This window comes from Vidua chalybeata, chromosome 3, assembly GCF_026979565.1.
Source record: "Vidua chalybeata isolate OUT-0048 chromosome 3, bVidCha1 merged haplotype, whole genome shotgun sequence".
Classification (NCBI taxonomy): Eukaryota; Metazoa; Chordata; class Aves; order Passeriformes; family Viduidae; genus Vidua; species Vidua chalybeata.
Genome location: NC_071532.1, coordinates 20,928,172 through 20,949,586, shown reverse-complemented (window position 1 = coordinate 20,949,586; position 21,415 = coordinate 20,928,172). Strand labels below are relative to the sequence as shown.

At 39.8% G+C, this 21,415-nt stretch overlaps 1 protein-coding gene across 1 annotated transcript in view; it reads right to left on the bottom strand.

Moving 5' to 3' along the window:
- The window catches only part of PLB1 (phospholipase B1), a 76,332-nt gene extending 55,142 nt beyond the window's left edge, over positions 1-21,190 (bottom strand). The window contains exons 1-16 of the mRNA XM_053937345.1: positions 21,142-21,190; positions 17,375-17,412; positions 16,198-16,261; positions 15,659-15,717; positions 14,201-14,232; positions 13,273-13,316; positions 12,226-12,310; positions 11,687-11,738; positions 10,460-10,546; positions 9,916-9,978; positions 8,532-8,614; positions 7,677-7,686; positions 6,129-6,185; positions 5,379-5,483; positions 3,817-3,906; positions 149-211 (exon numbers count right to left, since the gene is read on the bottom strand). Coding sequence (XP_053793320.1) covers positions 149-211; positions 3,817-3,906; positions 5,379-5,483; positions 6,129-6,185; positions 7,677-7,686; positions 8,532-8,614; positions 9,916-9,978; positions 10,460-10,546; positions 11,687-11,738; positions 12,226-12,310; positions 13,273-13,316; positions 14,201-14,232; positions 15,659-15,717; positions 16,198-16,261; positions 17,375-17,412; positions 21,142-21,190 — 981 coding nt within the window. The remainder of the gene's footprint in view (positions 1-148; positions 212-3,816; positions 3,907-5,378; positions 5,484-6,128; positions 6,186-7,676; positions 7,687-8,531; positions 8,615-9,915; positions 9,979-10,459; positions 10,547-11,686; positions 11,739-12,225; positions 12,311-13,272; positions 13,317-14,200; positions 14,233-15,658; positions 15,718-16,197; positions 16,262-17,374; positions 17,413-21,141) is intronic.
- Between the last annotated feature and the right edge of the window lie 225 nt (positions 21,191-21,415).

Sequence of the window (21,415 nt, the reverse complement as noted above, 5' to 3'; positions counted from 1 at the left end):
ATTCTGTGTCAATGAACTTTAGGAACAGTGCAGTAACTTGGGCAAGTGCAAACTTCCAAAAATTTCAGAAAACAACAACAGTGTTTGAAAACCTGGTAATTCTGCAAAGAATAAATAAAATCACAGAATAACAAGGAAGCCCTTTTACCTGAGTTGGACACTGGACAATTTTTGTGGCACCATAAGGCTGTTTCTGTCCAACTGGCTGCATCTGGAAAGAAAGAGAACAGAGGAATTGTACACATGCTGTGTGTGGGAAGGAAGGGAGAAGAGCAGCAATGCAAAGGCTCTAGTGCCTGAAGTTTTCCATCAGGCTCATATACATATATCTTTAAATTTTTTTTTGCTTATAATAAATATTTATCTATGCAAAATATCCACATATATACTTACAAAAGCAAGGAACCGAAAACAAGTCCTCTCATGTGAACAGACTGTCTTCCCATCATGACTAAAACTTTCATCCAAACAATAATTTGGCTTTTGGGAATGCTGACTCTATAAGTGTTGATTGTTTATCCTACCTTTCCGGACTGTTTCATTACCTACGCTCTTACACATGTTAGGCAACACCAAAACGTGCTTTCCTACTCCATATAGACACTTAATAACATTTATGTTTGTTGGCCTTCTTAAAATAAGATGGAGAGGGGATTACTGTAAGGAAAAATTATGGAATTATTCAGAAAATAATGACAGCACAAAGGGGCAAATACCAAAAATAATCACTTCACCTGTTCAGGCAGCTTGCTGAGTGCTAATTAAATTGCAATCACACACAGAGGAATTGGCTGAGGGTTTAGATCCCTCAGTGCATGCCTGCTCAGCTTGGCACCAGCAGCTGCCAGGACCAGCAGCCTGCACAAGAAACAGGATGCAAGGGACGGGAAAATACAACAGCAGCAGGCTTGATGTCACCGATACACTCTGTGCAGGAATGCTATATTCTATTTTGATTCTTCCATCAATGAAAATAATGGGAAAATTCAGAGAAATAGAGAAGAGGCTTACCGAGTTTATATTCTTTGAGAGAAACATTTGAAGAAACAGTGTGCTTTTGTTTGGGGGCGGGGGGGCATGCAGGGGGCAAAAAAAACTAATTTCTCCGAAACATGCAAGATAATTTAGGTGCAAAAATAAGATAAAGCTCAGAGAAAAGAGAATTTGGGATACTCTTCCAACCTCCTAGGAAATAACAAAGTAGCTATTTAATTCCATTCTAATTAAAAGAAAATACACCTCCAACACAGAATCGTCCCACAAAACATGGGATACATACAATACAGTATTTCTTGACTAGAAATTAAGTTTAAACAAGTATTAGACACTTGCCTGTGTTGGGAGTTGGGTGACAAGAACAAATTTCTCCAAAAGGCAGTGAGTTCGAGCTGGCTCAGACACACTGCTCTCCCAGCAAAGACTGACAGCTCCCTTGCAGCTCAGCTGCACGGTCCTGGTCAGGGAATGGGGCACAAGGGCTGAATTGTGGCACCAACCCTCCCCCGAATTCTAGCACATCTGTCATGCAGGCACTTAGTGTGTGGGTCTGCTCTGGTACTCAGCAGGTTCTACGGCAGCAGAAACCCCTGAACACAGAAGAGAGAGGCATGGACAGCCTCCTGCCGTGCAGTTCGCTTTTGGGTTCTTGCCTGGCTTTAGTTTCTTTTTTGGCTGCAGGATAAGCTTGGGTTTTGTTTCTGTAACACAATAAAGTGCCAAAAGACAAGAAGTTCTTACTCTTATGAAGTTCTTTACATACATGAATGGAGCTTTGCCCTCAGATATATGACCAGAGCTAAAATGGAATAATTTTGGCAAATGCCTACAATCAGCCTCTCTGTGGTAAACATCAAAGCTGTCCAAGTACACAGCCAACCTCTCTCAGCTTTTCCAATGCCATTTATCTGACTGTTCTCTAGTGTGCTTAGCATATGAATTGCATTGGTCCTAGGGAGTTACAACTGCTTTGGTTAAATATCCAGCCCTGCCCAGGACAAGCAATTAGGACATGATGGCTCAGCTCCTTCTCAGTCAGGCTGAAGTGCAGCCCTAAAGCCAATTGCCACTAGATTTTCAGGCTTTTGCCCTTTGGCCAATAAGCAGGTAACTATTCCAGGAAAGAGGCTGGTACCAAGCCTCAAAACAAGGTCCTGACAGTCTGGCAGAGAGCAGGAGAAGGTAAACCTCTGAATGCAGTTTCATTCTGCTATGTTTCCAGGTCCACAAGTCATGATCTTGATTTCCTATCAGCTCCCAAGACTGTATTATGGGTTATTTTTTAATTTTTAAAGAAAACTGCCTAAACTGTTGGCTGGATTTCCCAGCAGAACTGGAGAGACCTTTATCAGGTGAGGACACCTGCTAGTGCTTTTTATGCTGAACACATCTTTTATATCTCCTTTTACATCATGGCAGAATACAGGCAGACAAGGCAACCACAGGCAGTCAAAGAAGCAATCCTGAAAGGCTCCTTTCTGATGATTGCTACTGTACTCTGAAAAGTCCACTTAATTAAAGAGAAGTCAGGAAAAGAGAGGGCAAAATGAGTTGAGGGAATTGTTACCACACATCTTCCTTCAAACCCGTGGCAAGATGTGGGTTTGACACATTTTGCTCCTCCTCCAGCTCACCTAGGCTGTCCCCTCACTAGAGAGAATCACCTCACACTGAGAAAAAACACTGAAATAAAGCAAAGCAGGTATTTGTCTCCCTTATGACAATGTTTTGGTTCTGGTGGCTCCACAGCATACCCAAGTCTGGGTAACTGGCCCTGATGCAGCCAGCCTTAAAAGCACAGCTTCATTTTGCTTATGGTTTTTCATCTCTGCTATTTTCACAAAATGCTCCTGGGCAATCAGAGTGACAAGAATAGAGTCAAGGACAGAGCAGAGGAGGACAAAGTCTGTGCAGAAAAGGATTAGAGACAGAAAAATGAAACACAGGGCATCTATTTTATGATGGAAGAACTGAGGTAGGAACTGTGACGTCATCACAAGGAATATCACAGATAACAGCAAAGGAGATAAACAGACCCAGCATGGCTGTTCCAAGATTACCGCTGCAATAGGTTATCAGGTTTTAACTCCTTGGCTCCTACTAACCAAGTCCTACTTTCACTAAAAATAACATATTTTATTAAAGTGACTGTACTATTCTTCTAGATACATCATCTGGTGACGATAGAAGCCTATAGAAGCCTCTAATAGAAGCCTCTTCCTGCAAATTCTGCTTCTTTAAATGAACAGGGCTACAACAGCATTATTATGGCTTGAAGTAGCATAAAAGAAAACAGCTGGATAGGACATCCAACTCTAAAGGACATAACAAGAGCTCCTCAAGGTTGTCTATCACCTTTGTGCTATGAGCAACAGCAGCACAAAGATGATGGTTAAGGAGGAGACAGCGGTATAAGATTCATTAGTACAGAATGGTGGGGGATGCAGGATAGAGGACAGAGTAGACAGGAGTATAATTGCTATAATCTCAGGTTAAGACAAGCCTCAGTCATCCTGTGCTGTGCTGAAGATCAGCAAAACCAGGATCTGTCACAGCTCATTTAGTCCCTGAGGCTTCCCAAAGGGCTACTTTGAAAACCTTTCTAAAAAGTTCTTAGTAGAAAGTAGTAGCAGAGTGAGATTTGTCTTGGAAGTGTAGGGCATTTAGCATTATTCAAGAGCAGCCTCCCTGCACAGCTGAGGATAGCAGTCGTGGGATAATTCTTGTATTCTTCCTTCCCCTGGCTCAAAGCCTGGCTCGTGCAATGCTACCAGGCATCCAGGCCAAGTTCAGTAAGAAACACTCTGTGGAACTGCTTACCATGTTGTTCCAGAGGCCCACAGCCATGAAAATGCAATCTTCCAGAATTTCCACTTGTGTCTTTGATGTGGTAATCAAATCATCCTTGCCCTGAAAGAGAAAGTACTTTGAGCATCATAAAATAATTAAGAGTATGGAAAGATGAGATATTCAGTCACAGAAGTTCTCAATCTGTAAAATAATCATCATATCCACAAGAAAATCAATATTTGGTATTCTCATTAAGCCACTTGCCACTGATCCCCGTTACTACTGGTGTGTCAAGATAGAAAGATGCTGGTTTTGTAAATGATTATTTTAAACATCAACAGGACAAGAAGAGCGGAGCGACAACACAGCATGATCACAACAGTGACACACAGTACAGCAGGAAGACATAGATGTGAACACATTAATCATTTGGAATAAACAACATTTCTTCTAGTTTACACATGCCTTTAAAGACTAGAAACAGAATTTGTCTTAGGGGGGCACGCTGAATTTTAAATGAAATATAACGGCTTGAAGTGTTTGGAAGGTTACACATGGTGCCTGCAGGCATACCTCAAATCAGAAGAAATAAAGAATCCACCTATGACACATGATGGTATTTAAAGAAATAATAGGGCAAATTACTGACAGAAAAAGTAATGGCATGAAAGTTAGAAGTCTGCTATTTGCATATGGACCAGTCATCTACAAAAAAAGCCTGGCAAAAGATGACCCCAGTTGCAACAAGAAGATTTTGCAACATAGCAAATCCTTTGTTTTCCTGGAAGAAGAATTTCTTCTCCCAATTCACTTTGTTCTGATACTGATCTAAGGGGAGCAATGGAATTACCTCAAATTCACGGAGCTATTATCATGATGCTCAAAAACCCAGACCATAAGTCACTTATCAAGCTATTTTACAAAAACCACCTACTGTGATGGATTTTGATACCTCACTCTAAGTGAGTCATTCTCCAGAAAGTAATATTCTCCCTCTTCATTGCCAGATCTTAGGCAACCTTGACCTTTCAACTTCCCTTTAAAGACCACTTATAACAAAATCATGTCTGACATCCTAGGCAATCCCATCTTAATTCCCTACTGCCTATACCAGAAAAAAAGTCTGAGTTCCCAGACTCATTGCAGGGAAATAACTCTACTTTCCAACATAGTTACAAACACCATTATCTTTTGTTCCTCTAACCCTTCTAAATACTTCACATTACCCACTTTTTTTGCCTTTGTTATCAAACACCTGAGCAAAAACATGGATGAACATGGTGGTGACTACAAAGATATGGAAACATCAGCAGTACTGACAGCTTCCAGATACTTGCAAATTTAGGTGCAGAGGTGCCAAACCTGGATTTATCCTGAAACATAGCATTCAAAAAAACACAGAATCTCTGACTGGTGCTGTTTAAATTAAGTTCCACTCTCAGGATTCCTGTGTCTGATCCTGAGGTATGTTTTTCCTGTGCCTGTCTACTCTTCCAGCATTACACAGCCTAAGACAGGAAATCTTGCTGAATACTACACTCAGTCTCAGCAGACACAAATCAGAAAGAATGGAGCAGCTTGAGTTTACTCACCCGTCTGAGCAGCAGACTTCTTCCTTGGAGAGAAGGCTGAAGAACAACAGTGAAGTCATCCTTTTGATCAAACCTCTCAGACTCCAATAGTTTTTCCAAAGCATCCTAAATAGACAACCATTTAACAAGATAAGTATTATTGGGAAGAAAGTGTAATGAATGTGCATTTCATCAGGGCTTAAAGTACATTTAAATTATCCCCATACCTAATAAACCACACAAATAAAATTGTGTAATCCAGAACAAAGACGGTAATTTAATGAAATCTTGTTACCCAACAACTAGAAAATCCTTGTAGCTATAAGAAAGATGGTATACCATCATTTTCTTTGAAAGGGCAGCAAGCTTAGAAAGGCAATGAAATGTCATGTTTATTGCCACCTTGGCATGTTTAAAAGAGACTCTAGCACAACTGTCTTTATCTTAACAGAAAATTTCCCTCTTCTAAATCATGTGGCAGTTTACTGGACAAGATGGATCTTTTCTCTGATGGGATATGAAAAATCCTAGTTTGCCAAAAGTTATACAGACATTTAAAACTTCAGGAGACACTAAGATCACTCAGGTATAGACAGAGTCTATTGTCAATATTCCTGAGGTAAGAAATGAGGTTGGGATTGCTATGGAGATGTGATAGAAAGGCTGTTGCTCAACTTCCTCACTGCTATTCCTGCCTTACCTCCTTGCTTCAGGCCAATGAATAGACATGTCTAGCAATATGAGAGCCAAACAACACAGAAGATGCCATACCTGATAGGACCATCTCAGTATGTTACCATGTAGTGTGGAGTGTTCAACATAATTGCACTGATTCCTGCAGAAAATAATTAAAAACACGAAAGATGTTATGACCTTTTGATAAACAAGGTGGATATCATGAATTATTTTAAGCCACTGATGAGCACATACTAAAGACTAAATTGTTGTATTTGTAGAAAAGTCTACATGGAACATGCTAATTTTTGATAGAATACCATAGAATTATATATATTCCCATATGCAGAGCTTCATATATCTTTTTTATTTGAAAGCCTAGTCAGTTGACAAGTATGCCAGACTTAGATTAGCACAGGATCTCACAAGCTAGCAACATGCTCAATCTTAAAATAATAGCTGTACTGGTTTTGAAACATTTCCCTCCCCTGTAGTCACACAGGAAAACTGAACAAACTCAAAATACTTCCACAGGAACTTTTTCTTTAGTATTTGACTTGAAGACTTGCATCTAGAAATGTGGATGGAAGCTGAAGAAGGTTAAGTGCTAAAGGATGATTGGCACTGTCAGATTTCTGACCTGCAAGGTGAGATGGGTATACTGCATATTTTTGAAGCTAGCTGGAGAATTCTGAGAGTTTCCAAAGGTATAGATGGGATACACATAATATTAGCCAGGTTCCAGCAAAGATATACTCCCTTGAAATTTCCTGGATGGACTGGAATCTGTGAAAGTTTCTGGGGGTTTGCAGATACAAGCAATAAGTATCTGTCAGGATCCTTTTCACAGAGCTCTAGCTAAACCCATAAAATGAGAGTTTTCTGATAAAGTGCTATTATCCCTGCTGGTGAGTGAAAGAAATAAGAATTCAGGACCAGAATCTTACCCAAGCCTAACAGAGGAAATTCATAAAATACATGAAGAGAGTTACATGCCTAAAAATGGGGTTCATGTATTCCTTTCAGTGCAGATACTTCTAGTTAGTAAGAAATTAGTAAAGGAGGGAACTTAAAACCCCATTATGTCCCAAACTTCAATGCCTGAAGTTCAAGGCACAGGACTGAAAGTGTCAACAACTATTAGCCTCTTTGACTTTTGAAATTTCACATTTTGGTATGGATTTATATTTTTCTCTCAAAGTACAGTTCATAATGACAACTTAGTAACCAAATGCTGGAGGTCCTTACCTGGGACAGGATCTGGGACTGAGGCTGTCTAACAAACTACTGGGAACTGTGTTTATCAACCAGAGCAAGCTGACAGTAAGAAAGCAAATTGCCTTAAGTACAAAAGGAAATCTAATAATTCCTCAGTGGAAAAAAGAAATACATCCATTTCATTTCATTTTTAAGCACTTCAATATGTGGCAAGGCTCATATTCCTAAACACATCTTTTCCACATTTTACCCCTTCATGTTTGTGCGGGAGAAATAAGCTAGAGTTCCCCATGCAGTTGCTTTTGACAAGGAAAGCTTCTCCTCTCCTTGTATTTGTTGAGTACATGGTTACATAGCAGCCAGACCTCTTCCCCCGTTCCATCACAACATCTCTGAGGTTATACACTTGCAAAGCTTGTGAAACACTTCAGGATGACTGTATTAGTACATATGGTGTCCTATGCCATGATCACAGGGGAAAAAAAATTACTGTGGAGTAAGACAAAGTGTAATCTCACCAGCTGTAAACTACTCCATCATAACTGCTCATGTGCACACTCCTACTCCATACTAAATCGGGACACAAACTACTCACGCTTTTGTTACAAAGTACTGAGAAAGACAGATAAATAGATGCAGTTACCATAAGGAACTGACAATTTCGATGTTCTCTACCCTAGCATACCCTAAGCCCAAGTAGAATCTTTCCAATAGCCTAATAATGTCCTTTAAAATCAGTTGCTCATTTTGTGAACATTGATATGTAGAAATTTAACTTTTGAAGTACCTGCAGAGCTTCTGACTTGAGAGTTGCAGAACAAGAGTACCACTGAATAAAAACCTGGGGGTAGCTAGATGGTGGAGTTTTGTGATCATAATCTAAGTGCTGGGTCTGTCTGGGGTGGAGTTAACTTTCTTCATAACAGCCATATGGTGCTGTGGTTTGGATTTGTGGCTAAAACTGTTGATAACAAACCAATGCTTTGGCTCTTGGTGAACAGCGCTTGTACAGCATCAAGGCTTTCTCCTTTTCCTTAACTCTGACTCAATATTTAAATATGCTGTCCAATTTGATAGGATTAAAAGCACCAGCAAACTATATCTTTCAGAGAGGGTATATCAGAAACAAAGTGAAAACTTAAAATCTTTTACATACTTTTATATTAAGGGCATAAAAACAGCTCAACAGATTGTATCTCAGTCATAAAGTCAGTACATATACATAGGTATTTGTTGAACACCAGCAGGAGACAGTGACAGGAAGTTAAAGAAACCTGTTACCTGGCATTACTGTAATCCTGGTGTGCAAGAGAGGCAGTTGTGAGCTCAGTGGAATCCACCAGATTTATGAAGGCCTTGGGAACCTGCAGTAATAAAGTAAAAATTATTCATGCTAGATTTGCAATTGAAGATCAGCAAACAGCAATTATGGTAAATTACGTCTACAACTTCACATGTATTACCTCTGGCCTGGGATTCTGCCTACATAAAATCAATTATCTAAGTCTTTGCCAATTCTGTCCTGAACCCTGATCCTATGCCTGCTATCTAGGATCATCATTTATGAAGTACTTGTGACCATGCTTTCTTTACTGAGACACAGCTATTCATTTTGCATAACCAAAATGGCCACCAGCCAACTGAACTGAACTCAAATGTACTTGAGACTACCATTTTTGTGGCAACACAGCAATGAAAAGCTGGGGATGAAACATCCTGCATAACAGCAAAAGCAGTCATGCAACCCACCATACCTTTCCCCTGTGCAGAAAGCAGCTTTTCATTTACATAATGATATTTCACTTTCACAAGTGCACATAAACAGATTCTGGAAATAATAGTGGAAAGAATCTGAAGAGAATGTGTGGGTGGAATTTCCCCCATACATAACATTTGTCGAAGTCAATTGGAGAAAAACGAGTGGTTGTGGTCTGATGCAACCAAAATGTAGCAGGTTTAGAATATGCTGTAGGCCTTTAATGAAGCAAAACAAAATTAATGGAAGATGCTATTGAAATAATTCAGTTAAACAGTTTATAGTCTGCTTTAGTAGAAATATATCCTCATCTAGTCTACTATCATTAGTAGACCAAGACACAGAACAGAATGCTTCCCAGAAACCATCCTCGATAAGCAGATAATTCTTAGCTCAGCCAGCTAGAAAACCTTTAGAAAGGCTGAGATTTTTAAATTAACACAAAATAGGAAAAAAGGTCTATTATATGTATTTTAATGGATGTTTTCCCTGGTCTGTAAAAGTCATCACCAGGTAGTTAGGAGCCTGTACACTGCCTAGGTGTTCCACACCAGTAATTAGATATCAATTACTTTCACCAACAGCCCTGTTAAACATAACTTTCAGACCTAGACAGATGTACTCCAATTTTCACAGAAATCATTTCTAAAATACCCAAAGATTGAGTGATACATTAGCTCGTGTTGCAAGACAGAGCAGTTACCCATCCATATCCTTTCTGCTTGCATGCATCAGCTTTTTAAAAACAGGAGTAAAACACTTAGTGAAAACAAATGGAGCCAGTGGGTTGATGTTAATGAGACTGGTGTTCTAAGTCATATGAAGAGTGGTACAAGCTCTAGTCTAGTAGGGGAGACTGGAAAAACACACAAAGGATTCAGCTATTCAGGGTTGATGAATATGTCTTACCTTCTTATACAAAAAATCCAAGACAGCTGTAAGTTTTTCCAGGTTTTCCAAGATGCAGTTCTTCTGTAAATGAGATGAGAAAGGCCATCAAAACTAGTAGAAAAAGCAGTTATCCATTTCCTAAAAGTCACAAACTCTGTGTATTGAGCTGTGTACTGAACGCTTATTAAGAATATTCTAAATTCAGCCTTAGCCAGCAACAACTAAATAACATGGGAACTTAGTCTTGTAATTTAACTGCCTATAAACAGGGAACTTGACATATAGTTAAAAAAAAAAGACAGGGATAGGGAAGAAAAGTATCTTTATACTTGAAGGTGGAAAACAGTTGTTCTACTAAGACATCTCAGACTAGGGGTGGCAAATTAAGTACAGATGTTTATAAATACAAAACACATCATGTGCCAGGAGCTTACATCATTGGATCCAGGCACGTCAACATCCCAGACCTAACTACTCCTTTGGTTCCCTGTGGCAGAGAGCAGAGTATGGGAGTGCCCTAACTACCTGCATTGACTGCTAAACCACCCCACACAGTGCTTACCAGTTGTGTGGAAGCATAGGAGGAACATGAGGTTTCAGCACTAAAAAACACTGTGATCAGTTTCCAGTCATTTTGGAAGTCCATCATCTGGGAGAAAAAAATAAAGGAATCATATGACAGGTGATCTATTTGCTATTTTCCTTTCTCACACACAATTTGCTGTGGGTTCAAAACCAGCAAGACCAAGCAGTAGTCCATGGCCCAATCCTGGTCATCTTGGTCCCTTCCATTTGACAAACCATCCAGCTTTTCCTCAGAGGACACAGCAAACAGATGGTTAGGCATCAAGTGCTGCAATTAAAGCTGAACACAAAGCTCAGGACAGAGCCTGAAATTGCTGCTGCTGTAGGAGACTATATTGGAAAAGATGGGCATGGACAGCTTAGCACTGAACTTGATATTGTCTCTTTCCATCACTGTTGCAACTTGCCAGCAGGATTACTGTACATGAACTGCTGAGAAGGGGTCACACTAGAGGGACAAAGATTGGAATTAAAAATCTGAGAGCTAGAGCCCTGCTCAGCTGTGCTGTGTTTATTAGGCAATGCTGTACAATCCTAAAGAGCCTTGGTTAGAACCACACAGTTCCACAAACATGCATGCTAAAATCCCTGTAGAGCAAAGAGGCAACAGCAGAATTGTCTTGGCAATTACTTTTCCCCATTATTTCAAGACTATTTTACAAAATAACATCATGGTTAAGAAAAAAGGAGAAATGATTGCTTAAAGCTCCAGGATGAGACTTAAAAAGCACTCAGCCATGAGCGATAATTCAAGCACTCACCAGCATCAGCCAAAGCATATTTAGGTCTTTATTGGCCTTTTTGAAAATATGTTCCTAAAAGACCAAAAAGGAACTGAAGAGACAAATACTGAGAATTATTATTTTGGGTTGACTTCTCAGAAACACTGGCAGTTACAGAGTGTAGCTAGCAGAAGTCTCACATCTTTAGCCAACAGAAAACAAACATACTGGCTTCCCTACTAAGCTCTTCAGCTGCTTTGACAAAAGTAAAAAGGTGGGATACTTTCAGAACAAAACTCTGCACTTGAAAGGTGCAGAATTGATTCTTATTTACAGCAGAAAGACTGAAGTCCGTTAACCTCAAGAAATGGCATTTTCTGTTTTGAAAAAAAATTTGAACGCTGTTCAAGTATCAAACCACTTGTCTGCCTTTTTCTGCTTCAACACCATGCTTTCTGAATTGTCCTGTGCTTTAAACAAACCTGATCCACTTTCATGAGCTCCACTATTTCTTCAGCTTGATGCAGGAGGTCTCTGAAAAGAAGAAAGGAAGAGAGAAATGATGAAGGCATCAGTAAGGTTAAAGCTTTGGCTGATTTTTATCATTGAATCAAACAACTTTTGAGGATTCAGGTTGGATTAATCTTTTCCTAAATGTGTTAAGATTAGACAATTGACAGTGCTACCCAGAGAGCTTTGGGTGATTAGTTCATATTCAGCTACCTGACTTTCAGACATGTGCACTTAAATAAAAACAGCAGCTCAGTAGGCACACCTCAACTTCTACTTGAGCCAAAAATTTGTTTTGCAGCTATAAAAGAAACCTGATGTTAACTCAGGTGATGCAGACCCTGAAGTGGGGCTTTGTTCCTCCTGATTCTGACAGGTGCCAGTTGAGCCACAATGACAGCCTCTGCCAGTACTGAGCACAGTGAAGCGCTCCAGGGCTGATCAAAGATTTCCATCAAAGATTTCTTCCCCTTGTACATCAACTGCCCAGTGAAAAGCCCTTCAGACTCACCTGGCTTGACTGTCTGGCATCTCTCCTGCCGTGCCAGGTGGAGGGGACAGATGTAGGACCGAGGGGTTGAAGGTGCTAATGAGAGCTGAATGACACACCCAGGTTAGGAGATTTCTGCATCCAGCAGACTGCTACTCTGCTGATTCATTAAACACAACTGAACTAAAACAGTACTAGAGCATGTAAAGTCTGAGGATTTATTGGCAAGCACGAGAGGTATGCCCAAGCCCCACTGCAGATATTTTTCTTGGTTCTACTCCTCACCTTGTGGAGTGAAGGCTTAATGTCTGAGTTTGTCTCCAGACTCAGGTCAAAAACCTCTGTCCCCATCTCATGTCAGCTACAAGTATTGTAGGTGAGCTTAAATAGAGGCAGCTATAGAAATGAAGCTATGGGGAAAGGCTACCCAGGAAGACTCATAAAACACCAGCAAGTTGCCATGTTTTAAACCCATTTTACAGGGAAATGGACATCACACCAAGGAGTTAAGATACTAGGAAGATGATTTGGAGGGCAGTACCCTGGAGCTATATATTACACAGCATTTAAGTGGGTATGAAACGTTTACTTGCAATACCCTTTAAGCAAGTAAAGACTGCCTTCAGAGACAGCCAATAGACAACAAATTCCCAGATGTGGCACAACTATGGCAGTCGCAGTGTAAATTCTAAGCACATGGCAATTCTGGGCAGGCAAACCCACACAAAATTTCAATGGGCCAGCAAGGGCCACAAGCACACACCAGCAGAGACTGTGTAGCAGGTAGAAATAAGAGGCCAAAAAACCCTGTTGGGCATTTAAGAGTTTTGCAGCAGTCTGTCACACCCCTCCTTCACTCCTGTTTGTCTACCCAGACAGTCCCTTTAAAGCAATCACAAACAACCTGGCTGTACTCATGTCCCCAGGTACACCATCCCTCAGGCTTCCCTTACACCCCTGCAGCGTGCCTGTGCTGCACCTGCTCTGCAGCCTAGCAGAGCCCTGGAGCTCCTGCCAGCAAGCTGTTAAAATAATTTGCTGAAGTTTTAGTGTGACAGCAAGACGCACCTGCTAAAGTTGCCACGCTTAGTTCAAGGAAGTTCTTTCCTGTGCTATAGAAAGGGAAGAGAAAACAGGAAGTTCCTGTTATTCCATTTCTCAAAGAAAAATTATATTACAGCACAGCCTCAATTTCTTATTAGTTATGCTGCATCTCAGAGTGAAATTCATGGCAGCTGTTGCAAGTAAGAAAGGGGCCTTTCTTTCCCCAAAACTGTCATGTCATCAGCTACTGCTGAGTAAGAACATAGTCTCAGATCTCAATTTTTTGTGTCTCTTTACCCTCTGCATGTTGCAGTACTTGTGTTTGCTTATACGTAGGTATAAGTGATGCAGGGGCCTCTCCATGCATACTCACATACAAGTGGACTCAAATATTTTTGCAACCATTAAAAAAAACTTAGTCTTTTAAAGTTTATCTGTGCAGCACTAAATCCTCACCTGGAAGGCTGTGACTCAAAAGATCTGCACAGACCTGCAGCTACAAGATTTAGCCATATGTTCACTCACTGATTTGGATCTGCTAAAGGGGCATGGAAGAAGGAAATGGTGTAAAGCTTGTCCATGAAGCACTGGGAATCAGCCAAGCAGAGGACACAGTATCGGGGCTACTGAGTTCTTAGCTCTGATAAATCCCTGCTTTCTAATCTCTAACTAGTGAATTATTATATTTACTGCCTAGGATTTATCACACAGCAATGATTCTTAATCAAGGGTATTGCAACCCTAAGGTAATTCTATATCCTCCATAAATACAAAAAAAAAATGCTACCAAAGGATAGGGAAAGTTTCAGTGTCTCAAAATCCTTTCTATTTTACATAGGCTTTTTCCTCCTCTCTATAAAACAATAAAAAAAATTGTTTGGGCCTAACTCCTGCACTGATACTATAGAGATTAGGATAATGTAACTTATAAAAGCTAACTATTAATTCTTACCTTTGGAGTAAATCCTCACCAGATCCTGGTGTCTGTGGACAAAGAAGCAATAAGAATAATATTAATTAAAGTGTAAACTAGACCTAGGTATGCTGTTCCCCTACGATATTTCAGTCCTGTTAGAGATAGTATTGTTTTCTACATATTCTCCATTGTGTTGTAATCACTCACAGATTTAGATTATTTTCCAGAACTTCCCTATTATGGTGCATTTTCATAATCTGGTAATCCTTTTTTAGTTACTGCTTTCATTAATGATTTTTTTTACATCTGGCTTAAAATAGAATTTGATTCATTGAAATCAAATTCCATAAAACAAAATGCTATTCTAGACCAAATTTCTCTGGATCTATTCCTACTCCTTTTCAACTAGGGACATGACCTAAAGTCATTTAGAAAATTTACATAGATGGCAGTCAGAAGAGTGTCTGTTAAAAAGAAACTACATCAAGAGAGGAACTTCATTGTTTTCAGAGAGTTTGATAAGGAAACAGTGACAGAGATGTTTGCTCTAGGAAAGCAAACATTCCTTAAAAGAAGATCATTTACATGTTTTTCTATGACACCCCCACAGGCAACAAAGACACCAGCACAAATAAAATTTGTTCCAAAGGGCCATGCACTTGATATGGGTGAAGCACCTTTGCATTCAGGACAATAATTTTTTTCAAAAGAGAGACGTACTCACAAGGAGTCCAGAAGTGCTGATTTTGTAAAGGGAAAGTATTATATATTCATGGATATCATCTCAAATTTGAAAGTTGTTTTGTAATAAAGGGAGACTCTCCCCCATTTTCCACAGTTGCAGCCTCTGCAATAGCTATCAATTTTTGCTCTACAGGGATTTCTACACTTCCTCAAAGCTTGAGAATTGTGGTCAAATGCTTTTAATTGGGCCTCAAATCTATTTCAGGTATCTACTTCCAACTATTAAGACAAATAAAGATCCTCCAAATCTAACTACATTGTTACAGGCAGGAGAACTTTACCCAATGATCTACACAGCATAAACGTATCTTTGTGATTCTTGGAAGCCTTCTGCCTTCTAGGTAGGAAATAAGTTTCTACAGAAAACACTTGATGAGGTGGAAAATCTACTGCATTTCTCATCAATTTGTATTTGTTCTAGTTTGAATTTTCCCAGCATCTTCTTCCAGTTATTCTGTGATACTCATTGTTAGGAAAATCCATGCACTCTAATCAAATATCATGGTTCTCTGCAAGAGCACTGTGATCACATTTCCTCCTGCACAAAGTCAGCTGGCTATTTTTAGATTCAGGGTATATTGGACCACTAACAGCAGGTATTTCCAGCCATTTTTTCACCAGAAGTCTTTGATGTTTGTGGAAAGACTGAAGTCCTGAACACCCTGAGACTCCAAACTACATCATGAGCTGACTTCATCAACACAACAGAGGAAATGGGTCACATTCAGCACATTTCCTGCTTGTACTTACTCCTTGCAAACTTCCTATTGCAGTGACTGCTTTAATGTCAGCTGGCCTTAGAGCATGAACTGCAGAAAAGTAAAAGACTCCAGGTTACAAAAAAGCCCAAAACAGTAACCCCAAAAAGAAAATTATATTTACCAGTATATTAAAACATAAAGGTGGCTAAAATGGTAACAAGTCTATACTGATTGCTTTGATTGGAGGTTTTAAACTAGTCAGAAAGCATGAGAAACTTTACTCAGGTGTTCAGGAAATACTTTGGATGTTTAGAGGCACTGAAATGCTCAACCATCAAGCAAGAAAAGATAAAAAAACACTGTTGGGAATGATTGAAGTAATAGTGGCATCCCCAGTCATCAGCTGACGAAACAAAGGTAGAAAAGTAATCACAAGTGGAACAAAAAACTAAGGAGTTTATAGAGCCCAGCTCCACCTCAGTCAATCCCATACACAGGCATCCCTGCAAACAGCTGATTTCTGCCCCAGCCCATTCCCAAACAATTTTGTGAGGGAAAGCCTCTGCAGAGACAATATCAAACACAAACCTGAAGATGAAGGGGTCTCAGGGAACATCACCGGCTCACATGAAAACTGCAAGCTTCTTAGAGCCTTAGACATGAACAAATAAATATGGTTGATTGCTTAGATCTAACAAGGAAATTTGTTGAATGAGGGGTCCTACAGGCTCCATTCTCACACGTAACCAAGATTTTACTCATGTAAACAACTTCAAACAACAATTACACTTCTGTTAGAAATACATGGGGACACAGATCTAGACAGCTGCATTTTTAGTTAACTCTTCTAGAATTTGACACTTTCTGCTCAGTTTTCTTACTGGCTGCCACAGCATTGGGCCTGAGCAAACAATGAAATGTGCTGAACACATCCTGCCACATCCATTGCTGCAGTGACTGCTTAATCTGGAAGAGTCATATGGACAGCTACTGCAGGCATCTCTGTGTGCCAAGGAGCACCCAACTGACACAACAAAACATCTCCAATACACAACAGGAAAGGCAGAATGAACCAATTCTGGCTCCTTAACAACACCTGGCCAGGTGATCAGAAAAGGCAAGGATGTGAGTGATGTTATTCACTCAGCATGAGAGACAGCTCAGTACCAGCAGGAACATTGTTTAATGCCATCCTATATCCTTATGGTAGGCACAGCCCAACATCAAGTGCTTTAAAGGGACGTGAAAGGCAATCCTTGCCTCCTCAGGTGACTTGGCAAGGGGTTCCCTCATCACAATGACCATGAGTGGCTGTCTGACCATCCCTAATAGCTAAAGGTGAAATCTATATAGTGACAAGGGCCACCAGGGTCCCCACGCACTCCCTAGTGCCCAGCTGGAGGACTTTAATGGTACAGACACTTTGCACTGTTATAAAGCAAATTGGAGTTTAATTCTGTGTTTCTAAAAGAGCAACAGAGCATCTAGGAACAAGTGCTAACCACAAACTACCTACGTACAGGATATGCAACCTAATAACAAACATTGCTTGAAGAAAACCTCATTTCTTGATTATATTCTGTAATCTTGCAGCTGCACTATCACATTGCTGACTCACTGGCTTCGCATTTCTTCTTTGCAGAAGCAGTTTAGAGCAACAAGCTGTATTCTTTCTTCTTCTGCCTGCCTCAGAGGAAGCAACAGCTTGATAGGTAATGATAGGTGTTGAAAAGAGAAAAAAAAGAAAGTTGTACTCATACTTTACCTCTAGTTTCTCATATTCTTCCTGATCATCTGCATTACCTTAAAAACATTAAAGAAAGGGTTATGCTATATATTTTTTTTTACCTTAGGAAAAAAAAGTTTTGTAAGACTTCATATACCTAAAAGCACAGAATCTGGAGAGAAGGCACCTTTCACATCTGCCCTACATTCCAAAGATGAGGCTCATCCTAACATCCAGAATATTTTCTTTGATTTTGTATACTAGAAAAAGCAGGTGAGATATGTTGAAATTAGTGGAATGCAATTAATTTATAACAGCAGGTGATGAACTGCTTGTGGATCCCCTCAAACAACTCCATCCTCCACAGGCCTTCCCTACCTGTTTTCCTCTTCAGCACGTTTCATACACTGCTGTAGTCGCATTCTGTCCAAATTTAGAGTAGTTTGAACATGTACAAGGTGAAACTCCTTAGAAAGGAGCAATTCACATTAATCTACATCTTCCACAGTCAGGAAGCAGCATAACACTGTTGTGAGTTTGCCATAGTGATACAGAAACAGCTGCAATTTCTTCTCTTAGTAGAGCGTTGGCAGACAAAATAGCCTGTGGAGCCAGGAGTCAGGCCTGTAGACATTTCAGTAAACATTACTCTCTTTCCTTGAGCATACACTTGGATTTATACAAATTGATTTTGATTTATTCTAAAATTTCCACAAAGAGAGCCACAAAGCCTAGGTCAGCTGAACTTCAAAGCATGCTCTCAGCTGTTCTTGCTTGCCCCACTGAAGCCATCAGCATCCAGCAAGTCTTACACAGAATTAGAATAATTGTCCTTTAATAGTCAGGAGCTATTTTTGGAATATTTAGCCCTGCTGAGTACTTCTGGCTTGTATACCTTACTTTCCATGTCAATGACAGAGTAAGAACTGAGCCTGCTCAGTCCAGCAGGTGAGACATCCTCGGGTATAGGGCAGCCAGTGGTGCCCAGGCTGCAGGGAGATGTGCCTGGCATGAGCAGGGGGCTCTGGGCAGCCTCTGGGGACACGTGTACCTGTGCACATTGGTCAGTATGGTGACACAAAGCCACTACTGCTCCCCATGACCGCCTCAGCCTGTAACCTGTGCCACACTACACAACCATATTCAATAAGTGGCAGCAACTTCTAAACGTGTTTTTTTTTCCCCTACTTGGGTTTCAGCAATGAGTTATTTGCAAATTTATGTTATTTTTACACTACTTTGTAGAAGGTTGAGACAGTTTCCTGGCTGTTGTGTGACATTTTTTTAACATTTCTGCCTGTTGAATCTGTGGGTTTTGATGATGCTTTACTCAGGGCAATAACCAGAACACCAACTCTGTTTGGGATACTGGAGGCAACTGTGTCTGCATCACACAAATCTACTGCAGGAACACAGTATCTGAGAATTTTACACTAATTTCAACTATATTTGAGAATATTTCCTTAGGTTACATTGAGAGAGAAAGAGGATCCAGTCCCAGTTTCCAGGACTCAGGGAGTTGGAGGAACAATTTTAATGTGTCAGATTGAAAGGCTACCTAGTCTGGGATTTGCCTCTGACAATATCCAAATACAGATGCTTAGGCAAAGAATAAGGAAAATACAGTTATATTTCCATTTTCTATCCTCCCAACTATCCATACTATTGTGTTCCCCAAGCAAACAATTACTTAATGTTGATGAGCTCCCTGACATCTTTCTTCCATGGATTTGCCTATTTGTTTTTCTAATACTTTCACTCTTTTGGCTTTCCCCAAAAACTGCAGCAAAAATGCTTCATCACTCAATTACTTCTCATTTGTTAATAACCTGATTGTTTCCTTGTTGCTCTTGTAAGGAGTAGTCATTCCCTTGTTTCTGCAAAATTTGCTGTTTTGCATGCATGCACCTGTATGTCTTTATGATATACTTATCCCTTCTTCTCCAGGCTGAAGGGTCAGTTTCTCTGATCTCATGTTGAAATTTCTTCCTAAGTCTGACCACTGTCCCTCTTTATCCTCCTCCTAGGTTTTACCACATCTTTTTTGAGATGAAAAATCCAGACCACTGTCAAGATGCAGGTGAACCGTGGCCCTGTACACAGCAGCAGCAATGTGGTTTTTATGCTGTTCTCTTGCTAACTCCTGAAAGAATTTCTCCTGACTATCACTAGCACTGATATCTTGAGACAGTTGTATTTCGGGGTCAAGCAGTATCTATTCAGAGTTCACCATAGTGCACACATAGATAAGAGTAATATATAAGGGGAAAACTTAGTCTAAATTTTCATTCTGAACATCCTGAATAGCTTTGCACCAGCAAGTTAGAATCCACCCTTATCTAGATCACTTCTGAACATGTGCAGAGCCCACATCCAACACAGATCAATATGAGCATACACTTAATAAAATGGACACATTCATATTTCTGCTTGGCTCGCTCTCTTGGGTGGATATCATCTAATCCTGGCAGTTCTTTTACTATCTGTCATCAGTTTGTTCAAGGATTTGGTCATTGCTCCTCTTGTCCCCTGTGCTGAAAGAGTTGGAATGCAAGGCCTTTTTTAAGTTGTTATGCAAGGACACCAAAGAAAAAAAAGAATTTGTCAGGTTTCAGCCTTCTTTTGTATATCAGTCAGTCCTACAGACTCCATGTTTCAGAAGTATTTGGAAAATGATTTATTGGTTTTACAATGATTCATTGTTTCTCTTCAGATTAATTTTTGTCTTGGCTAATTAAATTTTAACCTCTTCAGTTTTCTTAGTTCGTTTTGGATTTACACTTTCCACAGGATGACTTTTTAAACTCCTGCTACTCCCAGTATTATAGTTACTCCCTTACTATAACATTGAATAATTCTAACTTGTATTTTCAATTTTCTTGACATAAAAAAGAAAGTATTTTTCAGACAATTCTCCCAAAATTTGGGAGAGAGATTCTAACTCTTTCCTCCCTTGCTCTTATGGTTAATATGTTTCAATAAACAATTATTATAGGCTGCTATCAATCAACATCTTTTTTTCCTGGATAAAGTTTTCAGAAGAACTGCAGCCACTGTGCATATTTTGCACTAAATTAAAAAGCTCAGATGTTATAATTTCTTCTGATTACTTCAGGAACCAAAACCTCCTAACAGTTTATTATTTATCAGAGCACCTTATAATCCTCTGAATAGTGATCATCACAGCCTACTGCTAAGGTAAAGCTCTATTACAAGTCATCATCATTTTCTTACAGGAAGAGACCTGAAGCACAGAGCCAATAAAGCCAAAGCATACACAGCATTTTCAGTCTTGAGCACCTACAAAACTGTCATTGGCACCAAACATGGACTTCAGAGACCCAGTATAGGGAATAAGGGCTCCCCCCTATCCTGAATATTACAGAAATTTCAACAATGCCTAGAATGCTAGGATGCTGACTAACCTTTCACGTAATCTTCTATCACTGAAAAGAAGATGATCATAGTTATGAATTCAGAGGAAGCCTCTGTTCCTTGCTTGAATTTCTGCACCATTTTGGCACAGCTCTCACTGCTAGTCTAATTGTTTGGTGATGTTTCTCTCACCAGAATGCTTCAGTGCCTAAGACACAGTCTATCCCCAGAACAGTGCAAACCAATGAATACATCTTCCTCAAAAAATGATCAAACATACCCAAACCTGTATTTAAGATCACAGTTTAACTCACAGATTTTCTTCATCCTGCTTCTAAAACTCCTGCTATACACCCACCTTGCAACAACTAAAAATAGAGGTTCCCAAATACTGTGCAATGCAAATTTTCAAAGGGCCTTCCAAAACTTACCTTCTGAGGAGAGCAACCAAAGGAACAGCACACCTAACAATAGCTTCATGGTAACCACCTCTATGGCTGATAATCTTGGAGTGCTGTGTGTTAGATGTTAAGACTGAAAATAAAGAAATTCTCTTCCTTTTTCTCCTTTATAACTTAGAAGTTGATAACTCAGCAGCCATAAAAGTTATTAGCTTCTACCTTTGGAAAGCAAAGTGACGATGATATTTCATTTCATTGCCCATTCAAGGGTCAAAGAAAGGGCACAGCTTCTCTCACTTTGTTC